General features: G+C 37.6%; 1 protein-coding gene across 12 annotated transcripts in view; it reads left to right on the top strand.

Annotated features, from left to right (window-relative positions):
• Positions 1–15,957, top strand: part of LOC148953428 (sodium-independent sulfate anion transporter-like) — a 210,117-nt gene that overhangs the window by 130,919 nt on the left and 63,241 nt on the right. For all 12 annotated transcript variants that reach the window (XM_089087674.1, XM_089087670.1, XM_089087672.1 and 9 more), the window contains 2 exons: positions 3,301–3,496; positions 7,790–8,010. In XM_089087674.1, the coding sequence (XP_088943800.1) occupies positions 3,301–3,496; positions 7,790–8,010 (417 nt within the window). The remainder of the gene's footprint in view (positions 1–3,300; positions 3,497–7,789; positions 8,011–15,957) is intronic.

Here is a 15,957-nt window from a genome sequence, read left to right as displayed (position 1 = left end):
TAATTTCTACCCGGAAATCAACTACGCTGAACAAAATGGAATTCTCAAAATCTTGATTGGATGTGTTTGGGGAATGGTGGGCGTGGAAGGGGTCTTAGTTGCCTTCCAATCCCTTTCGACTATTAAAAATGGCACTAGCCATTCCACTTTCCAATCGAATGAGCCCTTTTCGAAGTTTCTACGACAACTCCTTCGATACAAAGTGCCCTAGCCAAAATCAGAAAATAAATAAATAATACATTGTGCCAACATCGTTCTTTACTTACATCGTTCGCTGCCTATGATTATTTGCTTACACTGTAGTCTACAGTCTTTCAGACTCTATAAATTTCTGGCGTCTGTATCTATTGCTTGTATGCTCCTTTTCTGAATGCTCAAGTTTCTTTCAATGATACCTTCTGGATTCTTTCCTCTTCTCTTTGGTTTCTTGATTCTTTATCAGGTTGAGTAATACAGCTTGTTTCTTTTTCAATTCATATTCCCTTCTCAATTGGGGTATGGGCTTTGGTTTACAAGGACTGAACTAAATTTATTACAATTGGCTGAAATGGGACTGTTTACGTAAATGCAAATTTTATTGGACTATTGGACTAAAAAACTTGTCGAATACACAAATTGAAAAAAATAATGATTCAGGATGACATTCATGATTCCGTTTCGCAAAAAAGTGGACTGATCACGTTTATGCATAAAGGGGCAGAATTAGCAGTCGCAGCAATAGTAGTAGTTATAATAGACATTGCTGAAGTAGTAGTAATAGTAGCAGAACTAGTACTAGTAGTAGTAGTAGATGTAGTAGCAGTAGTAGCCCCGATAGTTTCAGTTTCATACCCTAAGCCGTGCCTCATATATTGCTGATGCACCCTTTTTACAACCTACATGCAGATAATGGTGTTTGATATATGGTGCTTCAACATCAACCTCAACATTCCTGAAAATTTTACCGTAATACCCTTAGCAATTCCGGAGATATTGCAGATATAACGTTTTGCAACTTGAATAACTATAGTTCTTTTTGATTCAATTCTAATATACGAACTAATTTCCGTTCGTTTTAAATTTTAGTGTTGCTCCTTACTCTCAGTTAAAACACTTTTTCTTATCTATTATTGAATAATGCCCAAAAACCCAGCTTTCTTCCATTGAAAATTCACTGTCTCACAGAAAATTCCTTAAAGTAAAGCTATTATCACGTAAAATACCCAACACCCTTCCACCTGGAGAATGCTCCCCAGACAATTCAATCCTCGCCGAAAATCCTCTAGAAAATGTCTCGCGGCAGTTTTTGAATCATGTCAGAAATTCCCGGAAATGCCACCACCTACAGTGCATTATTTTATATCAAAATTTTCATCAATTAGTTCGTGGTACCGAACTGTAAGTAAGGAGCGACCCGGCTCAATACTAACCGAAACTGTAAAAACTGGAATTTTGATACCAATAGATATATCAAAAGAATTGGCCTATTATGCTGATTTCAAATGTATGAATTTCATTAAGTTTAGTCTTAACCATTAAAGACTACAAGCCTGAGAATATTTGCCTGATTTTCCAAAAAAGGGGGTACCACCACCTAAAAGTCATAGAATCTTAATGAAAATCATATCATAAGATTCAGCCTATCAGAAAGATAGGATTCAGCCTATCAGAAAGATCATTTTAAAATCGACCCGAAAAACCTGAAAGTGAGGATCAACAATAAACCTTAAAACAAACAGATTTTATTACGCAAATGAAGAGAATTGTCCCCTCTTCAATATCTCGCTTTTTACGATAAAGTTTGAATTTTATCCCATTTCTTTAAGAACGACTTTTGAAACAAAAGGGTCGTTTAATTAGAAAAATAAGAAGCTTTTTTAAAAGTGCTAAAAAACTTTAGCGTAAAGAGCAAGGTGTTCCGGGGGAGGGGGGGAGGCAATCCCCTTCATTCTTAATAATTTCTCATTGTTTCAAGTTTTAATGTTGCTCCTTACTATCAGTTGAAAAAACTTGTACTTTTTATTTAATTTTTCCGAAAAAAGAAGAGAATAACCGATATTTGAACTGGGAACCCTCTGCCAATCTTCAAGGACACGACTCCCTCATATCATCGTAATTATGAAACTTACAGTCCATGCCCCAGGGACTATGGAGGGTAGTATCTTTACCAAAAGCACAATTCTTAAACCTTTGAACTAAGATATAAAAATGGCTACCTCAAAATTTTGGTTGGACAACTTTGGGGGAGGGGAGTCGAGCGGGGAGAGGAGGTAGCTTACCCCCAATCTTTTTGGTCACTTTATAAGGGTACTAGAACTTTTATTTTATTTTTTTCGAATGAGCCCTCTGCCGATCACCTAGAATTATTAGTTCGATGCGATCACCCCTGGCCCCTGGGGAAGAAAAGAACAAACAAATAAACACGCATACATGATCCACAAAATAAAGAATTCTATATTTTTATAGATAGAAGCTTAAGAACACTACAGTAGGATTCTCTAATACGCTGAATCTTGTGGTTTGAATTTTATTAAGATTCCTTGACTTTTAAAGAGTTTTTCACGCCTTTTAAGAAATTAGGCAAATTCTGTTAGGCTCGTATCTTTTGGTGAGTAACACTAAATTTGGGGTAACACTGATATATTTGGGTAACACTTATATTTGGAATCAGCATACTAAGCCAATACTTTTTATGTGTCTATCTACATAAAAATCCTGTTATTTAGTTACTATTAAGCCGTGTCACTCCTTATTACAGTTCGTTACCACGAACTGATTGATAATCCACCAAAGGGATAATGATCGTCTCAAGAGTTCTTACTGGTTATTTAGTTTTTACAACTTTATTTGAGCTTTAATTGACATGCGTTGACTCGTTTGAGTGTTTTGAAGGTTCTAATTTGTCACTCACAAAAAAATTAAACATTAATGAAATGCTGCCAATTCTTTTTAGTTCAAACCAACAGACATGCAAGTATATGAATACTTATTAATGAATTTTATAAAATTTAATCAGTTGTCAAATATAAAATTATCAGTTGTCAAAAGCAGTCAAAAAGTCTAAAGATCTACTGAGTGAAAAATATTAGACATTGCTTTCTTAAAACACATAACTTAACCTAACACTTAAAAAGGGATATATGAAATACCAGTTTGTGCTCTGCTGGGACGGAAAATTAGAACGGGTGACTCAAAATATGTTTCTTCCAGGAAATCGAGTGACGAATTTTTCGTCATTATCTGCTTGTTTTTAAGGAATCCAGTCTTTTCGTAAAATATATGGACTAAGAATTGGTTTTTGTTTATCTGTTTTCTTTTTAGTATGGCCTATATGCAGGTATAATGGGATGCTATGTTTACGCCCTTCTTGGAAGTACAGCCTACCTAACTATTGGCCCAACAGCTCTTCTTTCAATTTCCACTTATTCTGCTACCAGTACCTTGGGTCCGAGCGCTGCAGTATTTCTCTGTTTCATGTCTGGCATTATTGAAACTCTTTTGGGTATTTTCAACTTAGGTAAACTTTCATTATATTGTTGTTGTTTTTTCTAAATATTTTATGTGAACATCTCTAAGAAGCGTCTCTCCAAGAAAATGTCAATGAAAAATAACTTCAGTGAAACATCAGTAGAATATCAGTTGAACAGAATATTAAACAACATCACTTAAATGTAAAATCGTTTTTCTGAAAATCCTACAGAATTGCTTCAATGAAGGAACATGAATTCAATGGATTCAACCAGCCTCACTTCAATGAAATTTCATATCGTAAAAACAACAAATAGCCAAGGCTATATCGGAGAGGGTATAGGGAGTTACCAGGTTTCCTTCTCCTCATGAAACTTTTTTCTGACACGTAAGAAAAGTAACGAAAATACACAAAGTAAATTTATATGTGATAACTATAGTTTTTAAATTACTCCTTTGTGAACAAAATCCTGAATACACCCTTGCAAAGAACATTACTTATGTGAAATGTCATTAAAAAAAAAATCAATTCCGTTAAACATCACTTCATGAAATATCATGTTGGCACCACTTCAATGGACCATCAAACTCACATCTTACAAGACCATTCTGAAAAGAATCCAATGGATGTAATTACATTAAATGTTCACTCTAATTCTTTTTTCTTTATTCTTTTTTTTTTATGCATAGTGTGCGCCTAAGAGTGATGAAATGCTATAGAATACGTCAACATAATATTCCACTAGCCTCAATGGTACCATGCGCACATTGCACCATATCTACTTTACAGCAGGTATGCCTCCGTAACCTATATCCTCCGTACGCACGTAAGGCCTTTTGTTTTGGGCTATATGACTTTTTTTGACTTGACTTGCTTTATTTACTACTAATTACAAAATAAACTATATACAAGCAACCGCCCGGGTAAGGCTCAAAAATCCTGATGAAAGACGGCTGCAATCCTCTAATTCTCAACCTCTCAAAATTCTAATTCTCAAAAAAAAAAAAAGACCTGAAAAAAGACCTGAAAACTCTCTCTCAATTTAAACAATAATACCAAAAACTATTAAGAAAAGAAAAAAAAAATTAAGAAATTAATTATTACAATAATAATAAATTACCTCCCCTCTCCCAATAAATGTTTTTTTATTTTTACTTTAAACGACCGATTGTGTTCAGCTTCCCGAACGCCAACTGGGATATCATTTCAAATAGCCGGAGCCAAATACCGAATCCCGAAACCTGCACGTGTGGTGTCTCGATACTCAACCGTAAAATTTTCCGCCTCTCTAGTCGAATACCTGTGGAGTGAACTATTTACGCGAAAAAAAATTGTAAAAACTGGAGGACATACATCATTCCAACATCTATCGGCAAAAATAGCAGCTTGGTAATCGCGAATCTGACCAATGTTAAGCACTCTTAATTTTTTAAAACATGACGCGGTATCATTCACATTTTCTATATAATTCCCAAGACGACGTACTGTTTTATTTTGTAAAATCTGCACTCTTTTGAAATTTGCATAAAAATTGCTAGACCAAATGACACAACCATAAGACATATAAGGCGCAACAATACTATGATACAATAATAAAAGAACCGATAATGGTAAAAAATGCTTCAAACGACACAAAATTCCCAGACCTCTAGCAACTTTAGCTGCAACAAAATCACTATGGTGCTTCCAAGACAAATTACAATCAAGCTGGAAGTCCAAAAAATACACCTCATGCACCTATGACAAAGCCTTACTATTAAAACATATCTCTCCATCAACACTCGGAGGCTTACCAACTCTCTTAAAAATCATAAAATTAGTTTTTTTAACATTCACTGACAAAAGGCTCAAACTTGTAAATACATAAAATGACTTTAAAACCCTATTTACGAGGTGAGATCATGTCCAAATTTATTCATCTAGGATCTAAAATATAGTTCATAAAAAGGCTTTGAGTCATGTTAGAATTGCCTCTTCATCACTAAAATGTCATCAAATTTGTCATGCACAAAACAATCTATCCGATAGAATAAAAAAAATTAGCAACATTGAAAAGATTCCTCGCGCACGGGCCCACTGTAGGATTCTTTAGCTAAGTTCCACTGCGAAACATCTGGTAATTTCTAATTTTTTGGATTATAGTAATATAATATAAGCTGGATTATAACGCAAATTATAACAAAATTCGAAAATAGTAAATTAAAAATTATATTGAAGTTTGAAAACAGTAAAACTGATAAAAACTTATTTCTTTGCTGTTTAGTCGCGAAAAGTTTTGCAAAGGGGTTTGTAAGCCTCAAGTAATGTTAATTTCTAATTTTAACATTAGGCATTGAGTCATAAACAGGTGGGGCTGGTAAGTCTTGAGACTTCTCAGTTAGAGCCCGAATCAGTAAAAATGAACAAACTACGACTCAAGTACTTTTTGATTCTTTACATCTAACATATGTGGAAAGTCGCATGACCTCAATATTTGTTCTTTCATAATGTGTTTATAGCTGCCTTTAGACACTTGAAGATCTAGAAATCAAAGAAACCTACTTTTACAGATTATAGAAATAGAACTCATATTCATTATATTTAATTTTTTTTCTATATGACGCAAGGTAAGAGTCTTTTTTACACAGTAACTGCCTAGGCTGTAAGCTCATTAAAAGCTTAAAAATATTGTTATCCAGTGTCATAACAGTCAAATTTACTGTAAATACTAGTGAATTTTTCTATACGTAATTTTTTTTTCATATTGCTTAAAAAAGAGTAAAAGCTGCTAAAATATATCTGCTAAAACACAAATACAGAAAAAGAATAAAAAAAGAGAATTATAAAAATGGCACGTAGAATTTAGAATTGTAGAAAGTAAGGCCCGAATCAAATCCTACCTTCAATAATTGCAGGAATCGTTGTCAAAGATATGTAAGAGTATGACTTAGCAAGTGGACTTTTTGAATCCTGGGCAATGGTAGCATTGTTTCATGAAAATATTCTAGCAGTACATGGTTCCCGTGCTACTGAACCCTCGTTTAACTGAACCCTCGTACAAATCAACCCGTATTTGAATAAGGCCAGTCTAACTAAACCCTTTTAAAACAACCCCGTTTAAATCAAACCCCGTCTAACTAAACTCTCATTCAACTCAATCCCGTGCAACTCTACCCCGTTCAACTAAACCTCCGTCAAACTCAGCACTTATTCAGCTCAAACTCTGATTCTTTCAACCCTCATCTCACTCAACTCGAGTTAACTCAACCCCATTTTGTTCAACCCTTGTGCTGCTCAATTCCGTTTAACTCAACCCTTATTAAACTCCACCCCCGTGCAATTCAAACCTTTATGCAACTCATCCCTTGTTCACCTAAACCCTTATGCAATTCAACCCTTATTTAACAAAACACTCACTCAACTCAATCCCTGTTTAACCCAAAACTTTTTTACTCAACCCTATTGCGAACCAACACCGTTCCTTTCTATCCTCCTTAAATCAACAATATACCTATGCATTGCAATTCAGCCGCTTTGTCGGATATGATAAATGTTCGCTCGAAAGAAATTCTCCTTTTTCATTGGTTTGTTATTATGTAAATATTTTTGTGTGATGCTTGAATTCTTAACTAATCCCTTCTAAATACAAATTTATCATTCTTTTTTCTACATTTGAAATTAGCAAATTTTTTGTACCCAGAGCCCTAACACATTCGTATTTCATGGTTGTAGCAATGGGGATGAATGGGGGTTGAGTTTAATAGTGCTTGGTTAAATGGGGGTTGAGTTGCATAAGGGTTGAGTTAAATGGAGGTGCTTTAAACGGGGCTGGGTTGAGGGGATCAATTTACATGGGAGGAATTTGATGGGGATTGACAGGTTTGAGTTGAATTGGGTTTGAGTTGAATGGGGTTTGTATTAAACGGTGGTTGTATTAAACAGGAGTTCAGCTGAACAAGGGTTCGGTTAATGGGTTTGGTTGAACAAGTTTCACTTAAAAGGGGTTCCACTTACCCGCACATTTTTGTTTGCACGATTTTTGTGTCTTATCCATAGAAACTCAATAGCTTATTGGTATATGCATCTTAATTGTCTCAGTTATCGTAATTTCTCTCTCATTCTGTTTTTTTCTCTCACTTCCTCTCCCCGCTTCACTCTCTCCCCCCGCCTCTCCCACTCAACGTTTCTCGTTCAGCCTTTCTCTTACTGAGCATTCTTTCCAAAATATTATAAACCTTATGATATATTACGTTTTTGCGATTTTAAACATGTCATCGTATCTAACTCATTAGTTCAGACCATAAAGCTTTTTTTTTACTTCATTTGTGCTCAATATTGCTAATCGCACTTAAAATTTCCCAGGTTTTTTGCTTGATTTCATTTCACCAACAGTCATTGATGGATTTACATCTGCAGCTGCACTGACAATTTCATCAACACAGTTAGGCAGTTTGTTTGGCTTCACGGTAGAAGCAGAAGGCTTTTTCAACACTTTGATTGAGTTTTTTCGCCACGTAGGTGAACTCCAGGTTCCGGACACAGTAATGGGAATCGTATCTCTTATTTGTCTCTTTGGAATGAAGGTTAGTCTTTGAAATTTTCATCTGCTTTAATGGAATAACCTAAAATAAGTGCACAAAAATTGGTCATGGTTTCAAATTATTTTTCGAGTCATTGATCAAAATTGATAGAGTCAAAAATTAAATTCATAAGAATTGCAAGTTCTCTTTAACAATCAGAATGATTGTGGTCATAATCATCAAAACCAAGATGATTATTTTCATTGATCAAAAATATAGGCTAATATTCTTTGGTACATCTGTAATTCCGAAATTGTATCTCTTGCCCGAGTCTCCCTATTGGCATTTATATCTGCCATGTTCATAGTCTTTCGATCCAACGCATATCTTGCCGAATATCCCCCTCCTGTGCTTCAATTATCTCCAAAAATTTCCTCCTCAATTGTTTCCACCTGTCCAGTCCTTACAAAACTGTTGACCTACCTTACATCATATATATTATCACTTTCTGGAATATATCTAAAAAAAGATAAACAAAACTCAGTTCCACCTTTCAGCCGTTTTGCAATATATTTTCTTCAACTACCACAATAGGAACAAAACATAACACTGGGATGTCAATAAAAAAAAAAACAGTTTTTTTTAACTAACTTTAAATAAAAATTAACTTACGCAAAATATAGATCAAACTCTAAAAGAAAGTTCTATAACAATATACACATCAAAAGAATTGGATTTGCATGGTGATTCTAACTACGTAAAATTTATTAAATTTAAGGTTACCATCAAAATTAAGAACCTAAGAAAAAGGGGCAAAGCAGCCCCACAAAAGCAAGTGATTTTGAAAAAAATTGCACGATTAAATCCGATGATATTAGAGACCTTTACAGTATACATTTCATTCCCTATTTACAAACCCAAAATTTTGTTATTTTTCTCAGAAGAACGATCACAGCGACGTGTTATTTTCCAAGGGTGATAGTAACCAAACAATGGTCCTAAAAAAACAGGAAAAGTCTCGTCCAAACGGTAGTTATAAGTTTCATTGCCCTTTATCATTAGCATAGAAGACAGTGCCACAGCAAAGTGGCGTTATCTGCCATTATGTGGTAAAAAAACGACAATTTTGTGTCAAAGAGGGTAAAAGAGCTATCAACTGATAATTCTAAGAAAACAAATCGATTTAAAATTATCAAAGAATTATATGTTTAGCCTTTCCAGTTTTTGATGAAATGATTTCGTAAGGTGGTGAACTCGTTTTTAAGAATAAACGTAATCCATAAAAATTGAACGTTTATGTACACATTTGTTTCAAACCTTCAATTTACTAAGTTGCTTCATTTGTGGCTTAATAAAATAGTATACAGTGATGTAAAATGTGAATCAGCTATTGCTGAGAAGTTCCAGTGTATTTTTGTGTTGGTTGGGGGGAGTGTAGCTGAGGATTCCAGGAGATCGTGGGCAAACGCTGCCAGTAGCTTTTTTACCAAAGTTTACATGGGAATATTTTTCCTTTTTCTTATAATATTCGTTTTCTTATGTCTTCTTACTAAACATGGGGCTCTAACTCCCGGACTGATTCGATGGCAGACATTCCTATAAGAAAAAAGCTTACTTGAAGAACTTCGCTTGAAAACCAAGGAAAGGAAGACCCTATATGCTATTGTTAATATAACAGACCCCCCCCTCCAAATAAATATTTGGAGTGATTCACTTAAAATAATGTTATAACAGATGTTGGAAAAGGGAGTAGAAGCCTCTCTCCATTCTAGAAAGTCTTAGAATCAAATATTTCATAGCAACAAGCTATATCCAAAGAGCTTGACCTGACTTTGACTTAGGGATCCTGCCACGTTGGGGGCGGCATAGAGAGCGTCGCGACTCTGTTCCTCTAGGCTGACCGGTTTGGTGCTAAGATTGGGGCCTCTTCGACAGCAGTGTTGGCCATCTCCAGGAATTGAGACTATACTTCCACCTGGTCCGGGGTCTGGCTCTCGGGTGGGACCAGCCATGAGCTTTTGGGTCGAAATCATATATTATTCTGGCTAGAGTTATCGTTGACATACGCAGGAGGTGTCCAAACCACCTTAGAGTGCGCTATACTATCTGGATGGAGAACAGCACTCGGAAGGTTAGCGTAAGTAACCTTGCGTTGCTCACAAAATCATCCCACCGAAGTTCTTCAATCCGACAGAGCTGTTTTGTCTGACAGACGTCTATCATATTGAGGGTTGTCAACTTAAGGGGCCATGTTTCTGCTGCATAGAACAGGACAGAGCTTACGGACGCGTTATAAATTTGCATCTTTGTGTTCTACGATATATGCGGCGTTCTCCAGAGAGCGTTGAGCCTTCCGAGGATAGACGAGGCTTTTGACATTCGACTGCGTACCTCCTCATGTATGGAGGTATCACTGGACAGCACGGAGCCAAGATAAGTGAAGTTTCTACAATTTTAGCAGGAACTCTGCAGACAGTTATGCTCTCAGAGGGCGGAACAGGGCTTGGGGGCTGAATTGCCATTATCTTAGTTTTGAGCCAATTGATTTTAAGCCCCAATTTTGCTGCCTCTTCCAGTAGGACTTCCAGCGCGTTAGTCAATCGGTCAATTGAGTCGGCAACGAGAGCAAGATCATCTGCAAAGTTGGCATCCGTCAGAACCCGATCCCAAAACCACAGACCAAAGGGCAGACTATTTGTAGTTCGTGTCATGACATATTCTATGATGCAGTTGAAAAGTTCTGGGGTGGCGGCACACCCTTGTCGGACACCGGTTTTGATACCGAATGTCGAGCTCCGTTTTCTGTTGACTTGAATGCAGCTCTCGTCTCTTCGTAGAGCTTCTCAAACAGCTTGCAGTATTTGTTAGACATCCCACTAGATCGCAGTATCAGCCAGAGCGAGTTTTGATTCACGCAGCCAAACGCATCCCTGAATTCAACAAAGGCTAGGTAGGCTTTCCTCCCGAATTCCTACCTCCTCATATATGTAGCTATCACTGGACAGCATGGGGCCAAGATAAGTGAAGTTTCTTACAATTTCAACAGGAACTCTGCAGATAGTTATGTTCTCATTTTGTAGGACAGGGCTTGGGGGCTCAAGCCCTGTGAGTCGGCAACGAGAGCAAGATCATCTGCAAAGTTTGCATCCGTCAGAACCCGATCCCCAAACCGAATACCGAAGGGCAGACGATTTGTAGTTCGTGTCATGACATATTTGAAGATGCAGTTGAAAAGTTCTGGGGCGGTGCAAACCCTTGTCAGACACCGGTTTTGATGCCGAATGTAGTGCTCCGTTTTCTGTTGACTTGAATGCAGCTCTCCGTCTCTTCGTAGAGCTTCTCAAACAGCTTGTAGTATTTGTCAGAGATCCCACTAGATTGAAGTATCAGCCAGAGCGAGTTGCAATCCACCGAGTCAAACTCAGCTCTGAAGTCAACAAAGGCTAGGTATGCTTTCCTCCCGAATTCATTTGTCTTCTCCATTAGCTGGCGCATAGTAAATATCTGTTCTACATTAGACCTCCCGGCATAAACCCAGCCTGCTGGACTCTCCTCTTTCTTTGGAGGATATTCGTACATCTATCCAGCAGGGTCATAGCAAAGAGCTTTCCAGACACTGAAAGAAGCGTTATGCCTCTTTAGTTAGAACAGATTCTTTTGCTCCCCCTTTTCTTCCAGAGGGGCAGGATTATGCCCGCTCACCAGTCCTTCGGAATACATTCAGTACACCACACAACAGAGAACGGAATCTGGAGCCAAAGTGGCATAGCTTGACCAGCATATCGCAAGAGCTCAGTGAATATCTCGCATATGCTTGCCGCTTTGTTGTTCTTCAAGCATTTTACTGCTGAGTGGATTTTTTTAGGCGTGAAAGGAGTTTCTGAGTCATTTGTAAGCAGTTCCTGAGTGTTGGCGGCTAGGCTGGTGAGTTCTTGGTCTGCCTCCGCTACAGTTTCGGCATTGAGGAGGCCTGAGAAGTGGTCTTTCAGTCGGCTGACCTGTGCAGCTTCGTCAATAAGTGGCTGGCCGTCAACGGAGATAACAGATGCAACCGAGGGTGCTTTGTTGCCTGTAAGATCACGGAGGTGCTTGTACAGACTGCCAACGTCACTTTTGTTGGCTGAACCCTACAGTTCATTTGCCTCCCTTTCCACAAACAGTTTCTTGTCACACTGTATCAGTTTGTTGTGGACACCATTTAGGCTTCTATAAGTCGGCATGTCACTCTGTAACCTTGCCTTGCGCCTCTGCTCTATGACGTCAAGCATATCTGACTGGATCCATACTTTATTAGCACGCTTTTTTAGTCCAATATTTACTCTCGCTGACTCCAGAACATTCTTTTTGAAAGAAAGCGTCCTTACAACTTTCAAATGGCAGTAGCGCGTCAAAGTGGTTTGAAATATCAATGGCGCATTTGGACCATATCTCCTGCTCGCAGAGGGGAGAGACATCGATCTTGACTGGTCTTGGTTCTGGGGGTTGAGCTTTAAGCCTTAATCGCACGTTAGCGACGATGAGGTGATGGTCTGTGCAACCAATCTCAGCCACCCTGTACGTACGGCAGTTCCTAATCGATCACCTCCATTTCTGTGAGACAATGATGTAGTCAATCAATTTTTTGGTACGACCATCGTTGCTGCACCACGTACATTTGTTGATGTGCTTCTTTGCGAACAGGGTGTTTGTAATCACAAGGTTGCGCATACTGCAGAGTAGTAGGAGCCTTAGCCCATTTTCATTTAGAAAATTTGGTGCAACTGGTCCTATGACTTGCCACCATAAGTCATGATTGTCGCTCACAGTTGAATTAAGGTCACCCAGAAGGATTATAATATCGTGTGGGGATATCTTAGCCAGTTCAGTTGCCAGGACAGAGTAGAAAGCGTCTTTTGTTTCGGCGTCGGCTTTGTTTGTAGGGGCGTAACAAACAATGACCGTCATTTCTCCTTGTTTGTGACTGAGTCGAGCATTGGCAATTCTATCCGATACGGGAGTGAATGACAGGAGACACTTCTTGGACTTTCCATCAAGAACTAATTCGACACTATTTCTTCTGGTGGTTGTCTGGCTAGACCAGAGTAGGGGGTATCCCTCACTTCTGGAATCATTCCCATTCCCGACTAGTTGGGTTTGTGTTACCCCAGTAATAGAGATCCGGAAACGCTTTAGTTCCATCACCTGAAGCGTCTTAGCTCCGGGACAATTCAATGTCAGTACATTCCAAGTGGCAATATGGAGGCCACCTTTGTCAAGGAGATTCAAACGCCGGTCATTTCTCAGTCCTGGGGTAAGCAAGGGTGGGGATGGAAGAAAAGAAGATTGGTCATCCGAGGCAGTTGCTGGGTTATTCGTTGCAATGGGTATCAGGTGGAGGGTTGCAAGCCCCGAATCTTTAATGCAGTCAATAAAATGAACTGATACTATAGACCACTTATCCAATAAAAACTAACTGTTATACAATAGCAAAGTTCCCTCCTCACCCTCTCATTGCGATAAAATTTTAACTTTTTGTCCCCCAGTGCTATAAGAACAATTGTGCAAGAACAAGAGCACTCATAAATGTTTTCAAAATAGCACTATAACGCTTTAGTGTAAAGAGTCGCGGATTGAGGAGGAGGTGACCCCCTCACACAGGGAATAATTTCTGTTGGAGTAAAGTTTTGATGTTACTCTTTACTTTCATTTGGAAAAACTTGTTTTTTAAATAACAACTTAAAAAATCCAGCAATAAAAGTATCATAAAGTGTTTTAATAAACATAAGGAGGCAGATAATCAATGGTCCAGCAATTTTTTTGCAATTATAAATGAGATGACTTTTTGTATCAAGCTATACCAACACGCCTGTTTTGTAAATGCAATATTTTATTTCCTATAATTTTCAATGTTTTCTATAGTTCTATGTAGAGACCTCTTCAAATAAATTAATGCTGTGTATTTTTGTCTAACAGAACAAATAGGGTATCTAAGCCAGACCTCATTAGAGGTTGTAGGGCCATTAAAATTCTACAGTACGAACTGTACCAAAACTTCCGCTGCTTGTTTTTTATTGTATATTTCAGTATAATGTTAAAGTGGGCTGTGTAGCAACAGCCTCAACTGCAAAACCATAATCTAAACTGTGAAAAAATTAGAATTATGGTTGGCTTTTTCAGTTAGAACTTATTTGAAATCTAACAGTCCCTTTGTTTTGTTACACAAGTTTTCAATATTAGTGGGATATCATTACCTTTGTTATAATGATCTATATTATGTGTCTTATCATCCATTATTTATTACTACTCACTATCATTATACTGAGACCTTCATTGCTCCAGCAGAAATGCTCAAATGTTTACAAAAATCTGTATGGCTGTAGGAAAATATATTAAATGGTATTCAACCAGCTTGTCTAAATTTAATTCGTTTTTTGGTTATTATTGGTCATCATTATTATTACCACTACTATTAGGGATGGACTCACAAAAAAGATTCTCAAGCCGCACGGCCGGACCGGTTTCGGCTGGAAACCGGTCCGGCCCATCAAAATCCATCAAAAGAGAGGAGTGAGTCCCCCACCACCTGCCAGTCCTAAGCAGCAAGCGGGTCTTCATCCTCAGAACCGTGACTAGCAATAGAGCCTCTTTCTAAAACCTCGTATTGCTCCTCGGTAGATTCTTCTTGTGCCATGGTTGGCGATTCGTGTGTCCAGGAGGATCGATCCCCTTGTTGGGGTAAAATTTTAGCAACCTCTACTGATTTCGGTTCATCCAATCTTGGCCGACAAAAATATGGCAACACAAAGGATTGATCTCTACTTGGAAATACGAGGCTCAGGATTTGGTCAATGCAACAGCAAAATTTGGTAACAACATAATTGCTACATATTTCTGCGAAAAAAGGGACCCGGAAACTGAAACGCTAACAATCGTCAAAGCCCTATACACGCTCAGTGACTCTAAAGAATCCTTATCCTGCTTTATAATATTGCAGTGTATACCACGGACTACCCTGCCAGTTGACACTGGACAGAACAGACAGTGACTGGACAGAGATTGAAATTAACGGTGTTAGGACTTTTTTTTTAATGTAGTGTACTGTAATGTATTTTTAGTACAAAGCTGCAGCCAATTTCTTTGTCTTGATAGTCCGTTTCCTTTTCTATTTAATCCTTAGGGTAAATAACTATTTCTCGTATTATATTGCTTTACCTTATACCTTACTGCATAAGGAAATTCTAAACTAAATAATGAATGTTTTGTCTGCACTTCCATTTTGCGTTTTGTAGATGTTATAGACAGTTAATTAATCATTGCAGAGGCAAGAAAACTTTTTATCAGCACAGCACCGGAGAAGTGAATTCGATATTGTATGTTCCATTTGGCATTTTCTTCATAAATTCCAATGAAATGGTTGCATAAAAAGGCCCAAATTAAGTATGTGACAAAAACTCGTCGGTGGTAATTATCATTGTAGCCTGAAGTCAGTCTGGTGACTGCGCTGACTGGAGGTTTCTGCTGACATCAGAAATCCGTAGGAAAGTCTGTCAAAACATTCAAATATTGGTTTGTATTGAACTTGGCTTGATAAAGGGGAAAAAATGAAGGATTACATCTTTAAATCCAAACTACAAAATGTTTTTCGGTTCGTTTTTTACCACACTTTTTAAAAATCATTTTATATCACTAATCTTTTTTAGAATTTGATTGGTTATTTTATATTTGAATTTAGTCTCTTGGGTATTTCAAGAATATTTCACCCATCAATACTTGTTTTAAGTTTGTGCATTTTACCTAGATGGAATTTCGAGATACCAAATTGTTGACTCGTTTTATGATGTTGTAATTTTATAATTTGTTCTTTCTTTTTGCTGCTAAAAATAGGAAAATAGGAAGTCATTGTGGCTCATACTCGGAACAATTGGTCTGCGACAGAATTACTCTCTTTGAGAAACTGCATGAACAAGCGACAAAATGTGTCCAAGCGACAAAATTTAACGCAAGCGGAGCCAGAAATTCAAAATTAGTACA

Source organism: Artemia sp. Qi Xiang Cuo, chromosome 4 (assembly GCF_049724085.1).
Source record: "Artemia sp. Qi Xiang Cuo chromosome 4, ASM4972408v1, whole genome shotgun sequence".
NCBI classification, from domain to species: domain Eukaryota; kingdom Metazoa; phylum Arthropoda; class Branchiopoda; order Anostraca; family Artemiidae; genus Artemia; species Artemia sp. Qi Xiang Cuo.
This window is presented reverse-complemented; position numbering and strand designations above follow the sequence as displayed.